The following is a 23,408-nucleotide window of genomic DNA, read 5'->3' on the forward strand; positions in this document are numbered from 1 at the left end:
AAAGGTAGAGATTGTCCGCCTTTACAATTGGGCTTTTTCTCTGCAAAAGGCCCTTTTGTCTCTAGCTCTGCATTCTGAGCTTCCCACAATCAATTCTCACCTTCCTATTCATGTCCACCTGTTGGCTGTGCCCCTCCCCTGCCCTTTCTTTCCCTCGTCCCCCAGCCATTTTATTTAGGCACCTGTCTGCTCTTTGCTCATACCTTGAAAAAGGGCTCAGGCCTGAAACATTGATCATATTTCCAGTCAAATCTGTTCTGTGACAGGTGATCCATCCAGACCAAACCTGCACATTTTCAGGCAGTAAAATATCTGACAGCCTCACTCTGCTCAGATAAACCATTGCCTATGTGCAGGACACATGGGTGGACACCTGTCTGGTCAGCTTAGACCAAAAGGCTTTTGACCGGTTATAGCATAGATACATTTTGGACATGCTCTCCAAAATAGACTTTGGGAAGAGAATCTGAAATTAAATTAAACTGCTTTACACTGACATCAATAGTGCAGTCCAAATCAATGGGAAACAGATAGCTCCCCATTAAATCTGGAGTCAGGTAGGTTTGGCTACTCTCTCCAATCTTAATTGCGTGCTGCATAAAACCATATGCTGAATCCATCAAGAAGGACAAGTACATAAAAGGAGTGATATTGCCAGGCAGTAGAGGCACTCAAGTCAAAGCCTCTCTGTATGTGAGTGATATTGCTGTCTTCTGTTCAGACACCTGATCAGCCTGCAGACTGCTAAGCGTCGGTAGCTAGTTTGAGTCTGCATCAGGTGCCAGGGTAAAGCAGAAGTGCAAAGTAAAGTTCTTCAGTGACTAGTCTGACCATCCACCATCCTTTCACAGTTAGATCTGACTAGCTAAAGGAATTGGGGATCTGGTTTGGAGGGGTCGCGGCATGCAACAAAATTGGTCAGTGTGGTTCACAAAGCTTCGCCAGAAATTGAGATGATGGGCACAGTGGTTCCTCTCTATAATAGGGAAGAACCTGGTTATCAGGTGTGAGGTGCTCTCAATACTACTATATGTGGCATAGGTATGGCCCATTCCCCAACCCCTCTGTCTTGGTGGTCACCAGAGCAGTGTTCCAGCTTGTATCGAAATCCAAGTTGGAAAGGGTTCAAAGGGTTGCAACATACAAGTCGCCAGACAATGGTGGCAAGGGTATACCCAATTTGGCTCTCATCCTGATCACCATCTTCATGTGTGGTGGAACCAAAGTACAAGGGCATCAGGCTGCTATGTGCTGAGGTTCTAACTGTCCCAGATGTTGCACAGGATGGGCCTGGCCCCACTGCCATACGATGCCTCACCACCTGGACTTTGCGGAAAAATTTTTTTCAGACAAACACCTTTGACCACAAGTCCATCAGGCAGTGAGTGATCAGCACAGAATGTCCTGCAGACATTGAGAGACGGGAATTCGATGGACCCAGAGGGATGGTTCCCTGAGGAGATCATTCAGGTCATCAGGCAGAATGCCTCATTGCCAGTGCTTTCAAACAAGCACTAAGACTTGGCCTGGCTGGTGATAAGAGGAGCTCTCCCAGTCAGATCAATGCTGTACAATATGTACATTACCCCACAACACATTACTCTTGAGATGTCCTTGGTGGAGTGGAGACAGTTGCCAACCTATTTGCAGAATGCGGATTCGCTAAGTGTGTGTGGAGAAGGATGCAAGGGTCCTTGTTCATCCCCAGCAGTAGCATGACAGAGGACTCTCTAATTTATGGGCTGATCCCCAGGACACACGGAGAGACAGATATCCAGAACTGCTGGAAGACCATCAACTCAGTGAAAGACTCAGTTTGGTCTGCTCGAAACCTTTCAGCACATGGAAATGTTGGTGCTGGAATGCAAGCTGACTGGCACATTCCAGGCTGCAGGAGTATATGCTGTATGCTGAGGGATGTATTGAGGCTTGGCACAGAGACAGCAAGGTGCTGTGGGGAAGGACCACAGTCTAGAATCCTTCCATTACTGGAACATTGAGGGGCTGAGACTGAGGCGAAGTCTGTCAAACAACAGAAGGGGTTGGAGTAGGGTGAAGGTGGGGGGTAGGGGGGGGAAGTAAAGTCAAGGCACCACAGAGGTGGCAATTCTGCAAAATAGAAAATGGATATAACAATATCTAGTGATGAAAATGAATGGTTACTACATGAAGGGTGTGAGTTTTTTTAAAAATAATTTATTGCGAATAAAGTTTATTTTTGGGGGGAAAAAAATACTGTAGTTGGCTATATATTTTACCTACCATGGACAGTGTGTGAACTTCTGAGTTCCTTCAGCATTTTGGCGTTTTTACTTTTTAAGGAACTCAGCAGGTCAATCAGCATCAGTGGAAGAAAAAGAATGGTCGACGTTTCAAGTCGAAATTCACTATCAAGACTGGGAAAATGGAATAGAGAAGCCAGTGGAAAGAGGTCAGGGTGGGAGGGGTAGGACAGGGGCCCCATATGGGATTAAGATTAAAAGGTCATTGCATAAATATGGTCATGCAACATGGAAACAGACCCTTCAGTTCACTGTGATCGTGCCTGCCATCAAGTACTCTACACTAATCCTAGTTCCCAGCAGTCGGCTTGAAGCCTTCTATGCCATAATGATTCAAGTGCCTTTCTAAATACTTAATACACGTGCAAACAATCCATCTTTCAACTGGCTGTTTTGGAACTTCAAAACTGAGATCCCCTAACCGTTTTTATTCTTTTGATGTCTCTCTTTTGCGGTTCCCTCATAATTTCAACCTCACCTCAACTTTAGACAAATGATGGAACAAATTTTGTGGGAGGTGAGGCTCATTTAGTTAGCTGGTAAAACAGAAGATGTTGATAAACTGATTAAAAATAAAAATACCAATTACTTCTAAGTGGCCAGGTTGATTTCAAGCTAAAGAACTCTGCATACATTGTCAGGTTGTATCAAAAATCTTACATTTAACATCAAAATATTTCAATCAAGACTTGCAAATAATTCCTTTGCTTGATGGTTTAATGTTTCCCTTATTTATTTGCTTTCGACTCGTTGAATGAAATTAAGTTGGTCCAGGCTTGGCAAATCTAAAGAGGGCCGTTTGTGAAGGAATGTTTATTTTAATTCTAAACAATGCTGCTAAGGAGGATATTCATTGAAATCTCCCGTATTTCTGGCTTCCCAGAAAAGCGATTTAGCGAGGCGTTGCTGAGGCCGCCGTGCGGGTATGATTCTCTCAGCACGAACCATCATGACTTTGCACACTAGCTGTTTGGCGAAACATTAGCTACAACAATGAGGGGGAGGGAGCGGTGCCTCGCAGCCATAAAGATCTATGAAGCTCTGATGCAAAAGAAGTAATAATGTGTTTGTGGGGTGATAGGCAGGGCCTGGTCGAGCTGGTTTCTGTTGATTGATGTTTCTTCTCTCGCGTTTGCAAATTTCTGGGTTGTTTGGATATGTCAAGCGAGATTTCGCAGGTGCCGGAGGGATAGGGGGATGGGGAGAACGATGATGCATCAACGGGAGTGGAAAGTTGGGAAGGGATGGCGCGCTTTTGCTCTGACTAGGACTGCTTTGAAATCAACTAGTTTCAGTGTGCAGCTGAGCGGAAGGAAGTTCTGATGTTTCTGAAGCCCGCGTGTTCAAGGACCTCACTTGAGGAGGAATGGCTGTTTAAAAGAAAAGGGGGCGGTAAAATACCAGAGGTTTTTAACTGCGAGGTCGACAGTTGCTACTTCTGCTTTTAAAATGGAACCGAAATAGCTCACGGCAACATGTACTTAGGAGTTTTTCATCATTTAAATTCTGCTAAACTTGGTGCAAAATACTTTTCCCACAATGTTAAATAAAGAATGCAGTTTTGTCACGTATTCGCATTTTTTCTGTTGGTCAGTAACTGAACTCTCACCGAAACCTGGACCTACCATAAGTTTTATGCTGTCGCTTTATGGATGGGGAAAATCCCGAGAATGTGAGAGTGATTAATTGGAAAATCTGCATTTTTCCTGATTCTGCGTATGGAATGTCTCAATGGCAGCAGCGTTTGTTGTGTAGGTGTTATTTATACGATCGCTGAAGGTTTATCAGTGTGCTGTGTGTGAGTGATGGAGGAGTGGTTACATGACGCGACATAAATTAGTTTTACCATTTCGTACTCTAATGTAAAAGCCAAACTCGCCCATATGTAACTTTGAAATGCAATCTGTTTACAATTAGTTATATTTTAAAATGAGCCGAAAGTCTCTCGAACTTTTTAAACATCCTACCCATCACTGTGTTATATGTGCTGTTTGTTTCCAGGAGGTCCAGATCACCCAAATAACTGCACGGGCGTGTATGTGTTTTATTTCATCTATTGAACTGACGACCAAGCAGAGAACCTGAAGGCTGTTCAGTGAAAGGCATTGTTGAACATGTTTTGTTCCTCTCCTTTGGCAGTGCAGCAGTGGGGAGGAAATGAGTTCACGGCCGTTCTGCTGACACAAGCATGTAATGAGAGATGAAGCCGCGATACCGCACTGAGGCATCTCATTCAGTCGCTTTTCGCCTGATCGCTCTGCCAGGTGTTTCGTGGTCTCGATTTCAAAATGTTTTGCACATTTGGACTTCTCCCCGTCCGCTTCTTCAGACTGAACACATTAAACCGTACATACCGCTTAAGTGGCCACAGCCTACGTGTATAGAACGGCGACATTATGAACGTGTTCCCATTCTCGAGATTGATGGTTGATTAAAGGGCACTCAGCTTTTCCATCAGACTTCATGTGGGTTCGCGTGGATTTTTGAAGTATGGTGATTGGTTGAATTTGCTAAACGCTTGCTCTTAACCATTTACTTTCTGTTTTGCTGCTCAATGTGTTCTGTTACTACCATCGCGTTCGGATTTCTAGACGTTGGTGGATGGATTTATCCGATAAGAGTCGGTCGGTTTTGAATTAATGAAACACCTTTCGGGTAGTTAAATATGGAAACGTGTGTGAAAATTGAACATTCACTAATCCAAACTTGATTATTCGCTGTAAATATTTTCTTCCAGACATTGATTTATTTTTCGCAGTGGTTTAATTATGGCGCGAGTGCAAAATTGAGCTGCTTTTGTAAGCGTGAGAATGCCTTGCGGCAGTGATTTTGTGTTGTCTATTATCACGCAACTGACTGACGTTTTACAGCATCGATCTGGTACTGGGCTCAACTCGAACAGCGAGGGTAATAATTCGAAGGACAGGGACGTGGACACACCGGGTAAGGGCAAACTACTGAAAAATTCCCTTTATCATTCTGGTAGTTGCCTTCCGCAGGCTTTTACCAGGGAGTTACTGAATCTCTTGTTCAAAGAATGCAGATGATTACCTCTTCCAAGGAGTGAAATCAATGTCAACATGTGTCCGGTAACTTTTATGTAAATGCGATACACTTAGTTTAATATTTTTGTTGATTTCGCATTACAGTAAGAATATTTGATACACTTATACTATGAAATTTTAGTTATGTCACAGGCCTACGATTTTATTCAGTGTGAATTGCAATTTCTCGATATATCCAGTTTACCAAACGAAAAAAACAGTCATGCTTTATTCATAGCACCATAATCAAATGAATAGATAAATGTACCTTGGTTGATTGTAACATGTGTATTATCGGACAAAATAAAGCGGAAGAGTGTGAACATCCCAACCTCGTTTAAATATTTAAACATCTGGATGAGGTAGGAGTTCTCTCGTCTGTACTGTTTTCACATTGCAGATTGATTTTACTGATTACAATTTTCAGCGGGGTCTTTTGAACAGGATGCTGTGGGAGAAATACATGTTGTATCAGAATACAACGGACACTGACGTTGAATGATTTCCAGAATCCAACGTAGTGCAGAGAATTTGGCAAAAGGGCGTTTCTTTCTGTGTTTTTATTTTTCCTTGCACACCGATCATTTGAACTGCCGTTGCAAACTGCTGCTGTTAAAACGGTGTCGGAAGTTCTGGCCCCATCTACGACGTCAAGGGATGTGTTTGCTGCGGGGGCGCGCAAGGAAGTCGATGAAAGTGGCACGAGTGATGAGAGCAACTGCCAGAGGAAATCAGTGGTTCGAGCAGTATCATTGGGAGGAAAAGAATGGTCGACTTTTCAGGATGGAGCTCTTCAAGACTGTCGAGCAACATTGACCATTCTTTTTCTCCCACTGATGCTGCTCGGCCTGCTGAGTTCGCCTAGCAAATTGTGCTTGGCTTCGGATTCCAGCATCTGCAGCCTCCTGTGTGTCTCCATTAGAGCAGCCTGTGTGGGTCTTTGCATTGTTACGGAAGTTCTGGACATGAATAATACAACAGTGCTTGACCTTGCAGTCTAAGATGCATATCCGAGTTTTTCAACAGCTTATTTACAGAGCGCCTTGAACGCTGCAAAATGGCTCAAAGCTCTGCAAGCGAACGTTGTCGAACAAAACTTGATTGCGAGTCACATGAGCAGGTTAATTCAAATGATCAAAGTCTGATCGTAGAAAACTACCGCACAGTACAGGTCCTTCGGCCCTCGATGTTGGTAGGAAGATATAGATCTTCCTATCAAAAAAAAAACTAAACCCTTCCTACCTGATAGCCCTCTCTTTTTCTTTCATCCACGTGCCTGTCTTCTTTTCTTTGGCTTGGCTTCGCGGACGAAGATTTATGGAGGGGTATGTCCACGTCTGTTGCAGGCTCGTTGGTGACTGACAAGTCCGATGCGGGACAGGCAGGCACGGTTGCAGCGGTTGCAGGGGAAAATTGGTGGGTTGGGTGTTGGGTTTTTCCTCCTTTGTCTTTTGTCAGTGAGGTGGGCTCTGTGGTCTTCTTCAAAGGAGGTTGCAGCCCTCCTGTCTACGAGCCTCTTAAATGCCCCTAATGTTTCAGCCTCCACCACCATCCCTGGCACCCACTAAGCTGTATGTGTAGGGGAAAGAAAAACCTACCCCTGATGTCTCCCCTAAACTTTGCTCCCTTGACTTTGTATCAATAGGAGATTTTTGGAATCACCCTAACAAAGAGAGAAAGGGTGAATTGAAAACTTGGAACCAATGATTCACAAAAGCGTTGCCTAAGTGGTGGAAGGAGCCACCTGTACTACTCACCCAACTGCATCATTAGCCACATCCTGCATCCTATGTGAAAGAGTTTGCAGTTCAGTCATTTTCCTCAGAACCCACAAAATCAGAATGGAAGATGTCATCCAGCAAGGAATCACTGAAGAAATAGATTTAAGAAACAGATGCTGAATGGAAAAACAGCAGGAAGTCCAGCAATTCATTGATAACTGTGGATTCATCAGCACCGTTAATAACATCTCTGAAACATTTGCCCTTGAGAGCCAAGATGGAGGTAAATATATAGAGAGGCAGTTAGTGATGGCTGAAAGGCATACTTCAATCTATTCTTCCAACTCTATCTTGAAGTGAGATCCTTGAAACCAAAAGTAAGTAGATAATTTAGCCTCATCAACACTGACAAAAAGTTGAAAAGGTGTAATACCTACTGAAAAAAAAAACCAACTTGTTTTTAGAGCAGATAGTATCTCTGGTGAAGCCCTAAAACCTAGTGGAGAAATGCAATCTTGAATGAACAAAGAGAAGCTGGAGGGACAGCCTACATTGATTGGTAGGAATGGTTAGTCACTGTTTTGGGTTGGAACCCTTCAGGTCTCAATAAGGTGCTGCACCCCAAAATGTCAACTAATCATTTCTCTCCATAGATGCTGCCTGACCCCCTGAGATACTCCAGCTTCTGTAGGTGGAGAGGAGTTTTGCTCACCAATCCACAATTAGCTTCTATCCTGGGAAGGAAGAGGACATTCCAGGTGCATCTGATTTTGCTATTTTGGAATGTCTCACTAACCTGACTCCTTGTAGCTGAAATGCTCTTCTGCAGTCCAGAGGCACAAGGTTCATGATCTTGTATGACAATTCCTAAACAAATGCAGAATGCACCCTCAACCACTACACATGGCCTTTAATGACTTTACAAAGACATGCAGCACTGTAGCAGGCTGTTGGAAATGTAATGGGGGTGTAAATGGGCAGCATGTACTGGTGGGCTGAAATTTAATTTTTAATTTGGAGATGCAGCATGGTAATAGGCCATTTCGGCCCATGAGTTCTTGCCGCCCAATCTACTCATATCCATGGAATGTTTCAAATGGTGGGAGGAAACAGGAGCCCCCGTGGAAAATCCACACAGACACGGGGAGAATGTACAAACTCCTTACAGACAACATGGGTTTTGAACCCCCAGTCCCAATTGCTGGTGCTGCAATTTTGTTGCGCTAACTGTGACACCAGCCGTGCCGCCCCAGTTGAGAGCACTTGCGAGGATCCTCCTCAAATTTAGATACCCACAGTAATGAGTTTCCATTTAGTGTTTGCTTCATGATGATATGTACACCACAATCTTAACCAATGGCTACACAGCAGATCATTGTTTTTGCTAGAATGTTAATGTTAAACTCTTCCACTTGTGTCACTTCAACTTGAGACATTAGGCTGCATGACATTGAGACTGGTTCAAAGGTTAAGCTCCAAGTTTCTGAAACAGATAAGAGAAGTAACATTACACAAAGCATCTATGAAACGAAGGCCCTTTACCCACCTTGACACTGCTGTCTGAAACCACCCTCAATTAAATGCTTCAACGTTTCCCATATCTTGGGAACCTCCTCTCATTCACTTGGCCTTCAGGGCACGGCTTTTTATTGTCTGAGGAAAAGTGTGGCATCAAGTTCATGGGACTAGTTTTATGGCTAGCAGTGATCTCTGCCCTCCTGTACACATCTGAGAGATGGCCTTCTACAGCAGACACATTCAAACCATTGGAGAAATACTGCTTGTGCTGCCTTGCAAAATCCTTCAAATCCACTAGCAAGATTAGTGAACCAATCAATGTCAGCATCCTTTACAGGGCCAATATGTCCAGCACTTTGATTCTAATGTTAACTGTTCCTTTTTCCATTGATATTACCCAGTCTGCAGTTTTTTTCAGTAATTTTGTTTTGACTTCATTGAATAAGTAATGCTACAGGACAAGAACAGGCCTTTCCATGCTGACCATGATGTCAACTTAAACTGCACATTTACCTGCTCATGGTCTATAATCCCTGCATTCTTCATCAGTTCCTGTATGTCTAAATGACTCTAAACCAGGTTATAAATATATCATTTTATGATGGATAACTTGTGTCATTTACATGGCTGACACCAAATTCTCCACTCTGCTTTGAGCTCTCTCACAGCAAGTGATTACCAGGTGAACAAAGGAAAAGATTCAAGGATGTTTTTATAAAAGTCTAAGATTTCCATTGACAAAAGGAAATCCCTGCATCACAACCACTTACAATTGAAAACGAGAATTCAAGATGCTGTTGAGAAACCTGATTCTTTTCATTGGGAACATGCAGAAGTCCAGAATGAATGGTAGAAAGAGTGCAAACTTCTGATCCCGTCTGAGGCAGTGCCTACAGGTTCTAAATCATTATTCTCAGAACTCACAAAACTGGAGTAGCAGCAGGTCATCATAAACCCCACCAGTCTGTTTGAGAATTCAAGATGGCGTTGAGCAACCTGATTCTTTTCATTGGGAACATGCAGAAGTCCAGAATGAATGGTAGAAAGAGTGCAAACTTCTGATCCCGTCTGAGGCAGTGCCTACAGGTTCTAAATCATTATTCTCAGAACTCACAAAACTGGAGTAGCAGCAGGTCATCATAAACCCCACCAGTCTGTTTGAGAATTCAAGATGGCGTTGAGCAACCTGATTCTTTTCATTGGGAACATGCAGAAGTCCAGAATGAATGGTAGAAAGAGTGCAAACTTCTGATCCTGTCTGAGGCAGTGCCTACAGGTTCTAAATCATTATTCTCAGAACTCACAAAACTGGAGTAGCAGCAGGTCATCATAAACCCCACCAGTCTGTTTGAGAAGGGATCAATGAAGAGGCAATAGTAGGAGGGAATGTTTCAGAGGCCACAGTAGAAGTAATACAGAAAAATGTTTATGGACATGGAAGATTAGTGGTACAGGGAGAGGTGAGCCTATGAAGTGAATGGAAAACCAATGTTTTTTTTTAAATTTGAAGATTTATTTAATAGTTGTACCAGAATAATGTAAACTGAGACCAATTGCAGGTTATGACTTAGCACCAGAATTTTGATTACTGACCTGGTTAAAGAGGATAGAATGAGTAAGTTTAACTCTGCAGGGTGTTATAATAGTCACATTGAGAATAATCAAGTAATCGTGTAGTGTAGAACAAAGTTATGGAAGTAGAAATAGACATTCTTAGCAGAGCTGATATGGTCCATATATGATACCAATGTTATTACTGATGAAGGCACAGATCATTCACCTATTTTTGACTATTCATCCATGCTAGTTCACAGCAGATCAATACAATCACCCCCATTCCCTTTTTCCTGTTCTGAATCTGCAACTTGTTCCCTCTCATGTGCCTTATCAATCACTACCCTAAGGTAGTAGCACTACCTACTGCTACAGAAAAAACTTTTTTCTGATATGTCTGGTTCGATGTCGAGGAGAGGGAACTGATTTAGATTCGATTTATTTATTGTTATTATGTGTACCTAGATAGAGTGAAAATATTTATTTTGTGTTTGTGCCATTTAAAGGCTAGTAAAGAGTCTCCAGCTCGAGCATCGTTTTGGGGGGAAAAAAAAGAAAACAAGGTATTTTAGAGACAGTGAGTGAACAAGGATCACTCCACCTCCAATGTAAGTCACCTCGACAACCCCTATAACCAGCATCGGGAGTCCAGTAACAGGCCTCTGCCTTCTCTGGACTGTGAAGGCACAATTTTATAATAGTCAGACCTGGGATAGAATCAAACACTTCATTTGAGTGAATATTCCCAGCTGGTAGATTAGGAGGGGAAAAAAATGGTTGTTTACTTACTTCAGTTGCAATTATTTTAGTAGTTCAGTGCTTTTAACTTTTTAAAAATTATTTACAACTAAATCTTTAAATATCTTTTAATATCAGAGATATTTAAAATACAAAATCAGCTTTTAGATAGGGAAAATGTTTCCTGCTGAAGACTGTCAGGGCAATCTCAGAGCAGTACCATGTTTACTGCTGTGGCATCGATAAACGGCATGGGGTGTTTTCTGGGTGCAAAGAATCATCTGGACCCATTGCCATCGCTTGAGGGGGTGCAGGGGGTGCGACTGCTCCTACTGAGCACATTCTTTAAAAGTGGCACGAAAAATCAGTGCAGCCCACTATTCAACCACTGACTCACCATCTGGTATGTGTCGTGGTGGGGTTTGTTGTGGTGCTTGCTCCCCCAACTTTAAAATCTGGCGACACCCTTGTCTGGACCAGGTATTACACATACCTTGGATATTCAGCAATGGAAACATTTGGTTATTTTGGCTCAATAGTTTCAATCTTTATAGTATTTATTTTGAGGAAAATGCTGCTTTTCAAGTTTTTGGATATCAGACAAATAATATGACAGTTTTGATAATACTGGAAGGATAGAGTGAAGATGGCAAGGAAGAGCTGCATATCTTTATTGTACTTGTTTCTGGATGATATTGCTGAGAGACTGCACACATTTGAGAAAACAATAGGCACTCCAGGGATAACAAAATGATCATGATAAAACTGGCTTTTATCAGTAAGAAATTATTTATTACACAAGCTAAGTACACTAAAAAGTTATTCCAAATGCTTGAGCTGAAAAAAATAGTTTATGCTGTATATTTTTATGATTCATGTGAAATGGTGCAAATAGAAAATGTTTCTACCAAGCTCAGACATAAAACTTCAAATTTATGGGACTAGTGAAAAAAAATTAGCGGAATATTCATAAGATACTCTATTACTCTGTACTGTTAAATCAAAGTAACCTGCACCTTGAAATTTAGCAATGTATATAAGACAAATAGTGTAATGGTTAGTTGTCAGACTACTTGTGCTTTGAAAAGTGGTACCTCCAAAGGTTAGGATCATCACGGTCATCCAAACTATTTGGGATTATTTACCTACTACAGCAGTCCAACTCTAAAGATTGCCACATGGTTAAAGGGTGACAAATAATTGAACAGAGGAAGATGTAGATGGTTGAGGGATTTGTAACAGGAAGCAGAGGTGATGAACAGGGTATGACGTTAAGAAGGAATACAAAGCAAATGGCAAGAGGGAAAAATAAGGTAAATAAGATTTCTGTCCAGGATAGATTTAGTGTGTGAGTACATTCTTTATGGGGTTGAGGGTGGTTAGTGTTAGAGAAGTAGAAAAATGGGATCGAGTACATGTGCAAGTAAGGAATGTTGTGGAGTTTGGAGATGAGCAGAGATTGAAGATGTGGTATGAAATCATCGTTGGTGTTTATTGTTCTTTATGAAAGATCAATTTTGGACATTGGGAATAATCTTTCTTGCCTTCCTGTTGTGCACCTGGCTACTTTAGAATATATGATATTAGTGCTGCTTTGTAAATAGTCATTGGTTTCAACTTGTTGGCTGGCCCTTCACTCTCACTCCTAGTCTGTCAACTTAATTTGGCTGTTTATCATAGCATCCATTGAGATGTATGATGTTTTCAATTGTTGGGATGTCAGGAAGAGGTGAAGGATTAATTCATGCTCATTGGAGGGGACAATGGGAATGTTTTGATATGTTGACATTTTCACGAGAGTGGAAGGGTACATTGGACATCAGTAATTAATTCTACTACTTCCCTGATCAGAAATGATCAAATATTAATTTTTCATCAAGGTCAACTCATTACCTCCACTCATTGAAGATATTGATGTATGTTATCACATTCTCCCTCCTTGCTCTCTTGCTTGAAACAGATGGCTTCCAACTGTTTGCTTTTCCTATGGGATCTCTATTCTTTGGCTGCAGCTGATGTTGGCTTTAGTTTTCATATTTGCATCTCTTTACATCTAACTATTTGACACTTTTAATTTTATAATGTGTGATTTGTAAATATTATGGAGGATTTCTTGGATGTAACTTGGTGTGCATTTTTCATACAAATTTTCTTTAGGTGATGAGAGTTGATTACTAAGGACAAATGCTGACTGACATAATTTCTGCTGCATTTAGCACTATTTGCAAGGTTGTAATCACAGTTAATTTTAGGAAATGAAGAATTGGGGATGGTAGTCCCTTTTGAGGTGGTGACCTCAGATTGCAAATTGTTTCATTGTTTTCAGATTGTCACAGTGTGTTTACACTATTTCTTTGGGGTCCTTCAGATAAGGCTTACAGATAAGTGAAAGAAATGTGTGCACTTGATCTTCCTGTTCTCAAAATATTCCCAAGTAGCTCCTGGCTACTAAGATACATACTTGTGCTAATCACTGTAATTATGAAGAAAAATACGGTACTCATTTCACAGAAGAAGATAGCCAACTAATTACCTTAAATAACAGTGCCATTCTGTGGAATGAAAATGTTACCCTCCATATTGGGTAAAAACAAAAAAAAAATGTTCTGTTTCTACATGTGGAGAGCTTCAGACTCCAAATAAATGAAAATTGCTTAAGACCCCTAAAACAACATTAATTGTTTTGAGTTCTGCATCATCATGTGAGAAAACAATAAAGGGAAATAACTTGTCTGGGTATGAAACAGAAGTAACTCCTCTGACCTGTCAATAAAGGATCCTCGTAGATTCTCTCCCCACCCCGTTCTTGATTTTTCCATGATATCTAATTCTCACTCTATCATCACATTTTGTTCTGAGTAGTTTTGGAATTGTGTGAGTGGCTACCATGGACCACTGAAATTTATTGTCTTGTGGCTTTATGATTTTGATTAAGAGATGAATCTTGACCACCTCAGCCTTGTTCAAATAACTGCATGGGATTTAATGTCAGCTTTGTATTAAAAGTTGACTGAGTGGTATTTTCTCAGTTCTGCACTAAAGTGTTAGCTTAAACATATTCATCATTATGATATGGGGTTCACTGATATGGTTGGCATTTATTTGCCTACCATTTATTTTCTTAGTTGACTTTGTACTCTAATCTATGAAGTGACTCTCACCCTTGGCCCATTGGTTCAGAGGTGATGGTGCTACCATTCGGTGAAGTCTGATAGATGAAATGGATAACTAATGCATTTTGGAGAAAAGACTAAGCTGGCAAAAGCCTAAGTTTAAAAGCTTCATATATGCAAGTTTTTTTGAGAGAGAGACTGATAAACATTCTTTACAAAATATATGCATGATTTTTTAAAATGGTGAATTAAAAATAAAAGCAAATTGCTAATGGTTCATTCAGTCAAATGATAGCTCAAAGTTAGAAATATTAATCCAGTTTTCAATATTGTACTGTCAGATTAATTTCAACACAGTGAAGGATTAGTTGTCACTAAAAGACAGCAGAGGGTTTTTATATGGATATTACATTTGGAATGCCTACCACTTTCTTTGCGGTTTTTGAAAATAAAAAAATTGATGCTGGAAATCTCAAATATTTGACATAAACTGCTTGAAATTTTCTGTCAATCATGCAGTGTGTATGGGGAGAGAAGTCTAGTTTTGGTTCAATAACCTTTTATCAGAACTGGGAAAACCATGAAAATCAGACTGATTATTGTTGGAGAGCAAGAGAAGTGGGAAGAACAAAATGAATTACTCTGATAGGATGGAGGACAAGCTTGTCTGGATGACATGATCACTATTTGTACTGTGTAAGAGACTGTGATGAATTAATCATAGTTGATCAGTCTGGAGAAGTGTAGATAGTGGGAGATGAAGCTTGGAAAAATAGGCCAGTGAAGAGTTGGGGAGGAGGGAAATGCTGGAACTGAGACCCATAACACTGCAATTGCTAGAAATCTGTAATAAAAGAGTATACTGGAAATGGTCAGCATATCAGGAACCACTTATGGGGAGAGAGAGGGTAAAAAAAAACAAGGGTAGCACAGTCAGCAAAGTGGTTAGCACAGCACTGTTACAGCGCCAGTGAATTTGGTGCTGTCTGTAATGAGTTTGTACATTCTCCCTGTGACTACAATGAGTTTCCTCCTATTGTACAAAATGCAATGGGGTTGTAGGTTAATTGGGTGGCATGAGTTCGTGGACTGAAAGAACCTATTACCATGCGGTTTGTCTAAATTTTAAAAAAATTGAAAGTTGATGTTGCAGGTGGATGACTTGCATCAGAAATGGGCGTAGAAGCTATGGAAAACATCCCCACCCCCCAAAAAAAAATCACTTCCAACCTGTTGAGTCCGTTAAGAATTTTAGAAGTTTCAATGAGATTTCCCCTTGCTCTTTTAAACATGAGAAAATGTAAACCTAGACGACTTCTTGGATAATCTCTTCACAAACAGCAAACTGACAATCGAGTGATTTTTTTTGTGCACACTTTAACAAGGATATCCTTACATAAGGATGACCAAAATTATAAACAATGTTCCAGGTACAGTCTCATTGTAGTAAAACCTTTTACTCTTCTACTTCAGTCCTCTCCAGATAAAGATGCTGCCTGGCCTGTTAAATGCAATTAAACTTTTCTTGGTGTAATATTTTATGGATTTTGCAAAAAAAAAAGAGGACATTTTACACATTGTCTGATGCTTCCTGCTGAAACTTTCTGGCAGACTATTTTCCTATAAAGGCAGGTGCTTTCTTTTTCCCACATTCCAATAGCTTGCCATTTCTATAAAATGCATGAACATATTAAAAATAGAAGTCCGGATGAGTCGTTCATAAAATGATGGAAATATACGCCAGATCTGCAAGCAAAACCCAGGTAATGTTCTGCCACAGTGGAAATCTGATCCATTCCTCGGAGAGTCGAAAAGGGAGGTGAACATTCCAATACTAACAAATTGGTGATGACATTGGTTGAATAATCTAAAAGAAAGTTTTGATGACGTACAAAATACCTGACAACCAAGCTTTGAAAAGCAGAAAAGAGTTCAAGGCCCGAAACGCTGGTGTCTGCCTCCTATGGACGCTGCGTGAGTCCTGCTGAGATCCTCCAGCATTTCTGTGTTTCACTACAATCACAGCGTCTGCTGAATTTTGAGTTTTCCGTCGTTAGGCATCAAAGACCTTTTTGGCCAGTACTCAGTTGGTCTGAACTTGTAATGTATACGATGAGAGTTCAAATATTACTGTATCATATGCAAATTTTTAAGTTTGAAAAATCTGCAAATAGAATCTTTCCATCAGTAAAAGCGACGTCAAATTGCCGAAAAGACACGAAAAGCCAAGGGGTTCACTCTCTTTTTTAAACAAAAAGAAACGTTTCTCCACTCCCACGTTAAGCTGACAGAGTGGAAACTGCTGTCTGAGGTGTCCTTACAGTTGCATCAGAAAAATGACACTATGTATATTCAAGAGGGAAATGTTTATGTGTATTTTGGTCAATATGGCTCATAGTGTGAATTTTTTTAAAAAAACGCTGGTTTCTGAATCGGCCACCGCGACCTTCTCCTGCAGCAACCTTTCTGGGGATGGCTACCACCCAAACATTAATACACAGCATAGATTTCCACCCACGTCTCTTCTGTTGTGCGGCACAACCATTGAAATGTGGGGAAAAATAGATGTAAGAATATTGGAAAGACTCGACATTTCGCCTGTATCCGAAGGTTGCCAGTTTTTGGACGACTAGACTCGACCCATAAACTAATTTATCCTGTTATTTTTGGAGCGTGCGCTCTTTTGGATGCGATTCTTGAAAAAATCGGGTTCCAAAGGATTGAGACGGAGGGTCAGAAACTTGAGCTCAAGTTGTTGGCGAAGCGGCTGGTGAATGGGCAGTCGCGTTCACGTGACTCTATTTTGTTTCGCTTTATTGCAGCTAATTTATTTCCCGAGGCCACATTCTTGAAGGCAGGAAGTAGCAGTCGGGCCCGAGACTCTTCTGTTCGAAGATAATCCTAGTGGAGGCTGTTGTTGCACAAGACAAGCGGCGCTAGAACTTCAGAGATTAACCCGACAGGCTGCTAATCTTTTTTTAACTGGGTGGGGAGCTGGGAGGTCGCGGCTTTTCGCTGCAACACCATTGCATGGACTGCTTTATTCAGGCGTCTTTGAGATGCGGCCGCTATGGCCCAGCTTTCTTTAGCTAGAATATTTTCTTTGCATACCGTTTCATTTTTACACGCATACAAACTAACCTATCAAAGGTGAAAAGGTAAATGTGAGATCATCTGCACTTATTTAAGTTGGATTTTGGGAAGAAAAAAAAAGTGTTATTTGCACTATTGTCCGGGGGTAGGGAAAAGACCGGTTTCGTTATTCTGACGTCTGAATGATGTTGCCAGAGCTTCAAATGGTGCCTGAGTGTGGGAGGCATACTTCGGTCGACGAACGCCCAACGGATACATCAAATGTACAAGAGTCATAAACGGAGGTTTATATTTCCTCCAACGAAACTTAAGATCAGGATTGTGGACTTGCTTGGAGAAACATTTTCCATAGTGATTCTGGAGATGGAGGACTCGCAAGCAGTCCATCGAGGCTGTGTAAGTACGGCCGCGAAGCTTCGAGTGAAGAACAAGGTGACATGACCTCTACTATGTTCTCATGCACAAGCTAATTTGATTTCACATTCACCCACTTGTACAGAAGTTCCATTAAGCAAGTTGAGGAAATGTTAATGCCATTCTACAGAATACCTGGTTCAGGATATGACTCAATCCAATCTAGATGCCATCTGAAATCACTTTTACTAATTGTAGGAGTTAGTAAAAATAACCTTTGAGCATTTTTTGAGATGGGAAATATGATCCTGGCTGTAAATTTGAAGGCCTCGCTGCAAGCACTGATAACTGGAAAAGAAGCCATTGTCTTTAGGCCTCACTGTAACTCCATTCTCTTGGCACTTACTCTGGTCATTGTTCAGGGTAGAAACAAACTACTAATGTAGTTTATACTAATGTGTTAATCTCCTATTTTACTACAACCTTCAAACCTATTTATTACTGAAACCAGTGATTTCCACCTCCATTGACTTTAGTCTCCGCTCTCCTTTGGAAATCTGGACCCATGCCTTTATTGTCTTGAGATTCAGCTAACTTTTAGCTGGCCTTTCACCTCCACAGTTTGTTTTCAATATACAACTTTCAATTCACTTTCAGCCTTTCCTTGCCGACCTTTGGCCTTCCATTTTTAGCAAAGCCAGGAACTTAAAGTCCTTAATGAAACATGAAAGTCTGGAGACTTTGTGATTGTAGTAAAAACACAGAGAGGCTGGAGGGACTCGGCAGGTCTCACAGTGTCTGTTGGAGGTAAAGATATATAACTGACATTTTTGGCCTGAGCACTTCTTCAAGGTATGAGTAAAAAGAACAAGGTCTTCCATGCCAGATCATCTGTGATGTCCTCCTTCCAACAAGGCTTCCCTCTACCACCATCAACTCGGCACTCATCTGCATATTCTCTATTACTTGCAAATATGCCCTGGCCCCCTCTGCCTCCATGTGCAGCAAGGATTTCATCCTCCACCATTTCAGTCATCTACTTCGTGACCCTACACCAGGCACATATTGCCTAATCTTCCTCTCTCTGCCTTCTGCATGGACTTCTGTGGCTCCTTCATCCACTCCTCCCCAACAATCACCTGTGACTAAAAGATGTGCTCCATTTACACCCACACCTCCTCCCTCACTACCATTCGGGGCCCTAAACAGTCCTCCCAAATGAAGCAATACTTCTCATTGTGGTCTACATCAGGGACACTGGATGCAGGCTGGGAGATCACTTCATTGATCACCTCAGCTTTGTCTGCCACAATAGCCGGGATTTCTCAGTGGGCACCCATTTCAATTGTCCACCCAATTCATTTCCTTGTCTGCGACTGTCTATGGTCTCGTGCACTGCCAGACTGAGACCATCTTCAAATTGGAGGAACAACACCTCATGTTCTATCTGGGCACCCTCCATCCAGATGGCATTAACATCAACTTCTCCAGTTTCTGTTAGCCCCCTCTTTCCCCAAGTTCTCTCTCTCTTCCCCCCCCAGCTCTGTTTCAACAAAAGCACCAAACAACCACCCCCTCCCCCAGTCAGTTCTCACCTTTCCTCTCTCCTGTATCCCATCCATATCCAATTAACACCTTTTATCTGTTGCTCTGTACTCCTCACCCTCCCTATTCTTCCCTCCCCAGTCTTGTAATTCAGATGCCTTCCTCCTCTACTCATGACTTGAAGGACTCAGGCCCAAAATATCGGTTATATATCTTTACCTTCTATGGGCACTCCTGTTGAGTTCCTCTAGCATTTCTGTCTTTTTACTTAGTCCTTGCCCTTGTTTGAAAAGGCTTCCTAAACACTATCCTTTCTTTCCTCTCTCTAATTTCCTCCCAGGCCTTGAACCTCTGAAGTCTCGCATTCCTAATATTCTGGTCCTGTGCACATACTCGATTCCATTTATCCATCATTAATATCTACCAATGATTTGAAACTATTTCACTGATCACTTTCACATTTTCAGTGCTCCTTTTTAAGATCTTTAAAAAAAAATGTTAACCCCTTGACAAAGTGAACCTTGAATCTCCTTTTGTAGTTTGGAGTCAAACTTTCTTTGATCATCCTCCTCCGTTGTTTATAATTTGTTAATTTTGATTCATCACTGCATAAAGCTAGCATCAGAATTATGATTACATGGCATAAAAATGTAACAGAAGAAGAATATCATTTAAAATTGATATTTTTTTGTTCAGTTATAAATGATGCACGTTTGAACAGTACTAATTTCATTGTTTGGATTATGTAAATTAAGCAGCCAATGACGGTATTCTTAATTATAAAGATGATTGTTCAATATCAGCATTTTATATTTTGTTTATTTTTAAAGTTTTTTTTGTATGCTCTTACAAGAGTAGCGGGGTATGCAAAAAAAGTGAGTAGGGTACAGTTTAGGACAGTGGAAAACTGATTATTTCGTGTCTTACAAATATTGTACTAGAATGGAAAACTCTTCCGACCCTGTGAGAAAGGCGTCTCACACATTCAGAGTTTTGAAAGCACATCCTGCAATTCGGTGTCTCTCTGGTGCACGAGTTGCATAGGAGGTATTGCGCCTGTGCCCTTGGTGAGATGCCCGTGAGCAGGAGGTGAGACGCGGAGCGCTGTAACTGATCTCTATTCATCAATTTTCGTCTGAGACGTCGATCAGCTCTGGGGTCATTTGGGGCAGGGGAGTGGTAAACTAAACCGAAACGGATTCATCTGCATCAGAGCCGCTGGCGACTGACACGATTTTAGCATCACCAGCGTTTTCCCAATCCATTTTAATAGTAAACAACAGTTTCTTTAGAATTGTGCGGTTTTTCTCGTCTTAAAAAACAGCCATTAGAATTAAACATGTAAGATGAAATCTGTGGGGTTAGATAAGGAGGATGTGATGAACGTTCGCACACATATGGATTAGAAAGCTACTGACGTATAGTGTGGGTTACTGTTGCAAAATCCCTCATTCATTAACGAACTTGAAAGCGGAAGATTGGATGCATTGTATTTCTTGCAACGTTGGGTAAGGATTGAAAATCACACCTCTTTTAGAACCAACCTAAAGCTCGATTTGGTTAATCTCAATGTCGTTGGATCTGTGGATCATTTCACAACTTTAGCAACTTCTGTCACAGCCTTTAAAAGATAAACGCGTTGAACTGCAAAGAATAGGATTTGCATGCAATCACCGCCCATGATAAGGAGCCCACGTAAAGTTCTACAGTTTAAAACACCGTCGCAGCGCGTCCTTTTTAATGTATCTTTCTCAGCCAATTTTTTTTCAGGCAAGAAGTTCGACTCTTAGGAATTTAATGCTAATCGACTCTCAGGACTTCATTAGTTCAGCAGGAGGTACAGAAGCTTACAGCAATCGCATTAGGGACATTCGTCTCATTATTAACGATATCCCGAGATTTTTAAACATCTGCCAAGATGAATCATAATAAGAGTTCCGAGACCAAAAATTTAAGATTGCAAACGCAGGCTTGAAACAAGTTTGCGCTTTACACACTTCAAATCACTTCATTCTTACTATCTTAGGAATACAGCTGAGGAATGTAGAAAGCATCATTAACTCTGTGAAACACAGATCAGTTATTAGTGGAACAGACATAATACAGATGAGTCATTAAATGAATTGGACAATATCAGAATTTATTGTGGTGCATAAGTCAGGAAATTGTTTTGTGGCAGCATCAATGCAAGCATTCATATTATGAACCAGCTCCTCTCTCTCTCTCACACACACTCTCTCTCACACACACACACACCTCTCTCTCTCTCTCTCTCTCTCTCTCGTCTTTTGGCTCCTGTATATCTAAAGACACCGCCTCATGTAGATATCCTTGATGGAGTGAAGTCTGGTGCCTGTGATGTCGCAGGCCAGTTAACATCCCACTGGAGTTTTTTCCGGTCCTGAGATTTGGCGCCTCCATACCAGATAATGATGCAAGCAGCCAGAATGCTCTCCAAAGTACACCTGTAAAAGTTTTCGAGAGTCTTCGGTGACATACTGAATTAACGGGGAATTAACAAGTTAAGGGTCCAGTGGGAAAGGAGAACAATCAATACGCTGGCGTCAAATTACTTCAAATCACACCAGGGATTGACGGCCTCTACCCCTACTCATATCCCTGGTGTCAGCTGATGCCGGCGTGCTGATTAAACCAGTAGAAAAAGAGCAACTTCCATCCATTCCATTTGAAGGTAGACTCTCTAATCCCCGGGGATGAGTTGTGTTCACTGGAAAAGCATGATTAAAGATGGCCCAGTGGAAACAGCTTTCTATCCTGGGACACTGTACAGCCAATTAACTGGGATTCCAATGGAAAAAGGGCTGGCAGGCCTTCTTCGTGATTGCATCAACATTGAGGCTCCAGGTCAAATCCTCAGATGTTGGTGTGAAAGGGGTTAATGTTATAACTAGAAATTCTGATTGCATATCAACAGCTGGAACTGAAGCCCCTTTCGCACTTGCATCCCACTAAATCGGCCGTTCAGTGTCCCAGGGTAGGAATGGAGGTTTGGCCTTTCACGCTAGGCCATTCCTAACTGGGACACTGAATGCTTTCACACTTGAAAGGGTCTAACCCGGCATTTGGTCTCTTCTACCTTTAATCAGAAGTGCCTGCATGACACAGCACTCAAAAGAGAGAAGTGATTGCCCTTTTCACACTTGCCTGATCTCGACGTTGGGGATTGTACTAGGCAGTCAATCCCCGGTATGAGATGATGTCATCTGATGCCAGCGATGAGTAGATTTTGCTTTCACGCTTGCCACTTTAAAGGCCGATTGGCATTTGATTCCTGGGACCACTGGCAAGAGTGAAAGAGAGTTGTGTTTATGGGTGAAGATTTGGGTATCATAATTGCCACAGTGAATACCCCATCGCATTGTTTAGCCTTACAAATGAATAATGATTACTTATTTGTAATAATTGAGATCTGCAAATATATAATGAATTATTTCCCATAAGGAATTCTGTGCCCTCAGAAAAGAGGAACTTTGTTGATGGACAGTTGATGATGGGGCAAGACATTGTGACCTTGCCAGTGATATTTGCAAATGAAGAAATAAACTATCCATACATCTGCTCATTCCTAAACTACACTGAAATTATTGTTTCTGATTCTTAGTCCAGGTGTCTAACAGGAACATTTTAGCTGATCGGCAAAGCAATTAAAAAAAAAAAAAATCCTTTTGTGTGGACATCGATGGGGAAGCCAGCATTTTAAAATTAAATCTAGAAGATGCTAATGCTCAAACCTGTTTTGTCCATCTTTATGAATTTGATACCACTTGCTTCAGAGAGTGATAGTGTTGTTCAAGTTCAAATTATAACGCATTGCAAATATTCTCCTTTTCTTACAATGAAAGCATTCTTCTTCTTTGGCTTGGCTTCGCGGATGAAGATTTATGGAGGGGGTAAAAGTCCACGTCAGCTGCAGGCTCGTTTGTGGCTGACAAGTCCGATGCGGGACAGGCAGACACGGTTGCAGCGGCTGCAGGGGAAAATTGGTTGGTTGGGGTTGGGTGTTGGGTTTTTCCTCCTTTGTCTTTTGTCAGTGAGGTGGGCTCTGCGGTCTTCTTCAAAGGAGGTTGCTGCCCGCCGAACTGTGAGGCGCCAAGTTGCACGGTTTGAGGCGATATCAGCCCACTGGCGGTGGTCAATGTGGCAGGCACAAAGAGATTTCTTTAGGCAGTCCTTGTACCTCTTCTTTGGTGCACCTCTGTCACGGTGGCCAGTGGAGAGATCGCCATATAACACGATCTTGGGAAGGCGATGGTCCTCCATTCTGGAGACGTGACCCACCCAGCGCAGCTGGATCTTCATCAGCGTGGACTCGATGCTACAATGAAAGCATAAATTCTAAATATGTCACAACTCATAACAAATCCTGTAGAACAAGAGTCTACAAACAGTTTGAGTTTGGTAATTCCATTGTGGCATTAAGAGTTA

General features: G+C 41.5%; 1 protein-coding gene across 10 annotated transcripts in view; it reads left to right on the plus strand.

The window, feature by feature from the left end:
* bcor (BCL6 corepressor) overlaps window positions 1–23,408 on the plus strand; it is a 292,865-nt gene that overhangs the window by 95,775 nt on the left and 173,682 nt on the right. Inside the window, exon 2 of one of the 10 annotated variants that reach the window (XM_069889358.1) lies at window positions 5,153–5,225. The exons of 8 other annotated variants lie outside the window; for them this stretch is intronic. Coding sequence is in view for 1 of the 2 variants with exons in the window: in XM_069889355.1 (XP_069745456.1) it covers window positions 17,325–17,495 (171 nt within the window). In the remaining variant the exon portion in view is untranslated. Of the gene's footprint in view, window positions 1–5,152; window positions 5,226–16,828; window positions 17,496–23,408 lie in introns of those variants that run through there. One more of the 10 variants, XM_069889355.1, reaches the window with a different exon arrangement.

The sequence above is a fragment of the Narcine bancroftii genome, chromosome 7, assembly GCF_036971445.1.
Source record: "Narcine bancroftii isolate sNarBan1 chromosome 7, sNarBan1.hap1, whole genome shotgun sequence".
Lineage (NCBI taxonomy): Eukaryota > Metazoa > Chordata > Chondrichthyes > Torpediniformes > Narcinidae > Narcine > Narcine bancroftii.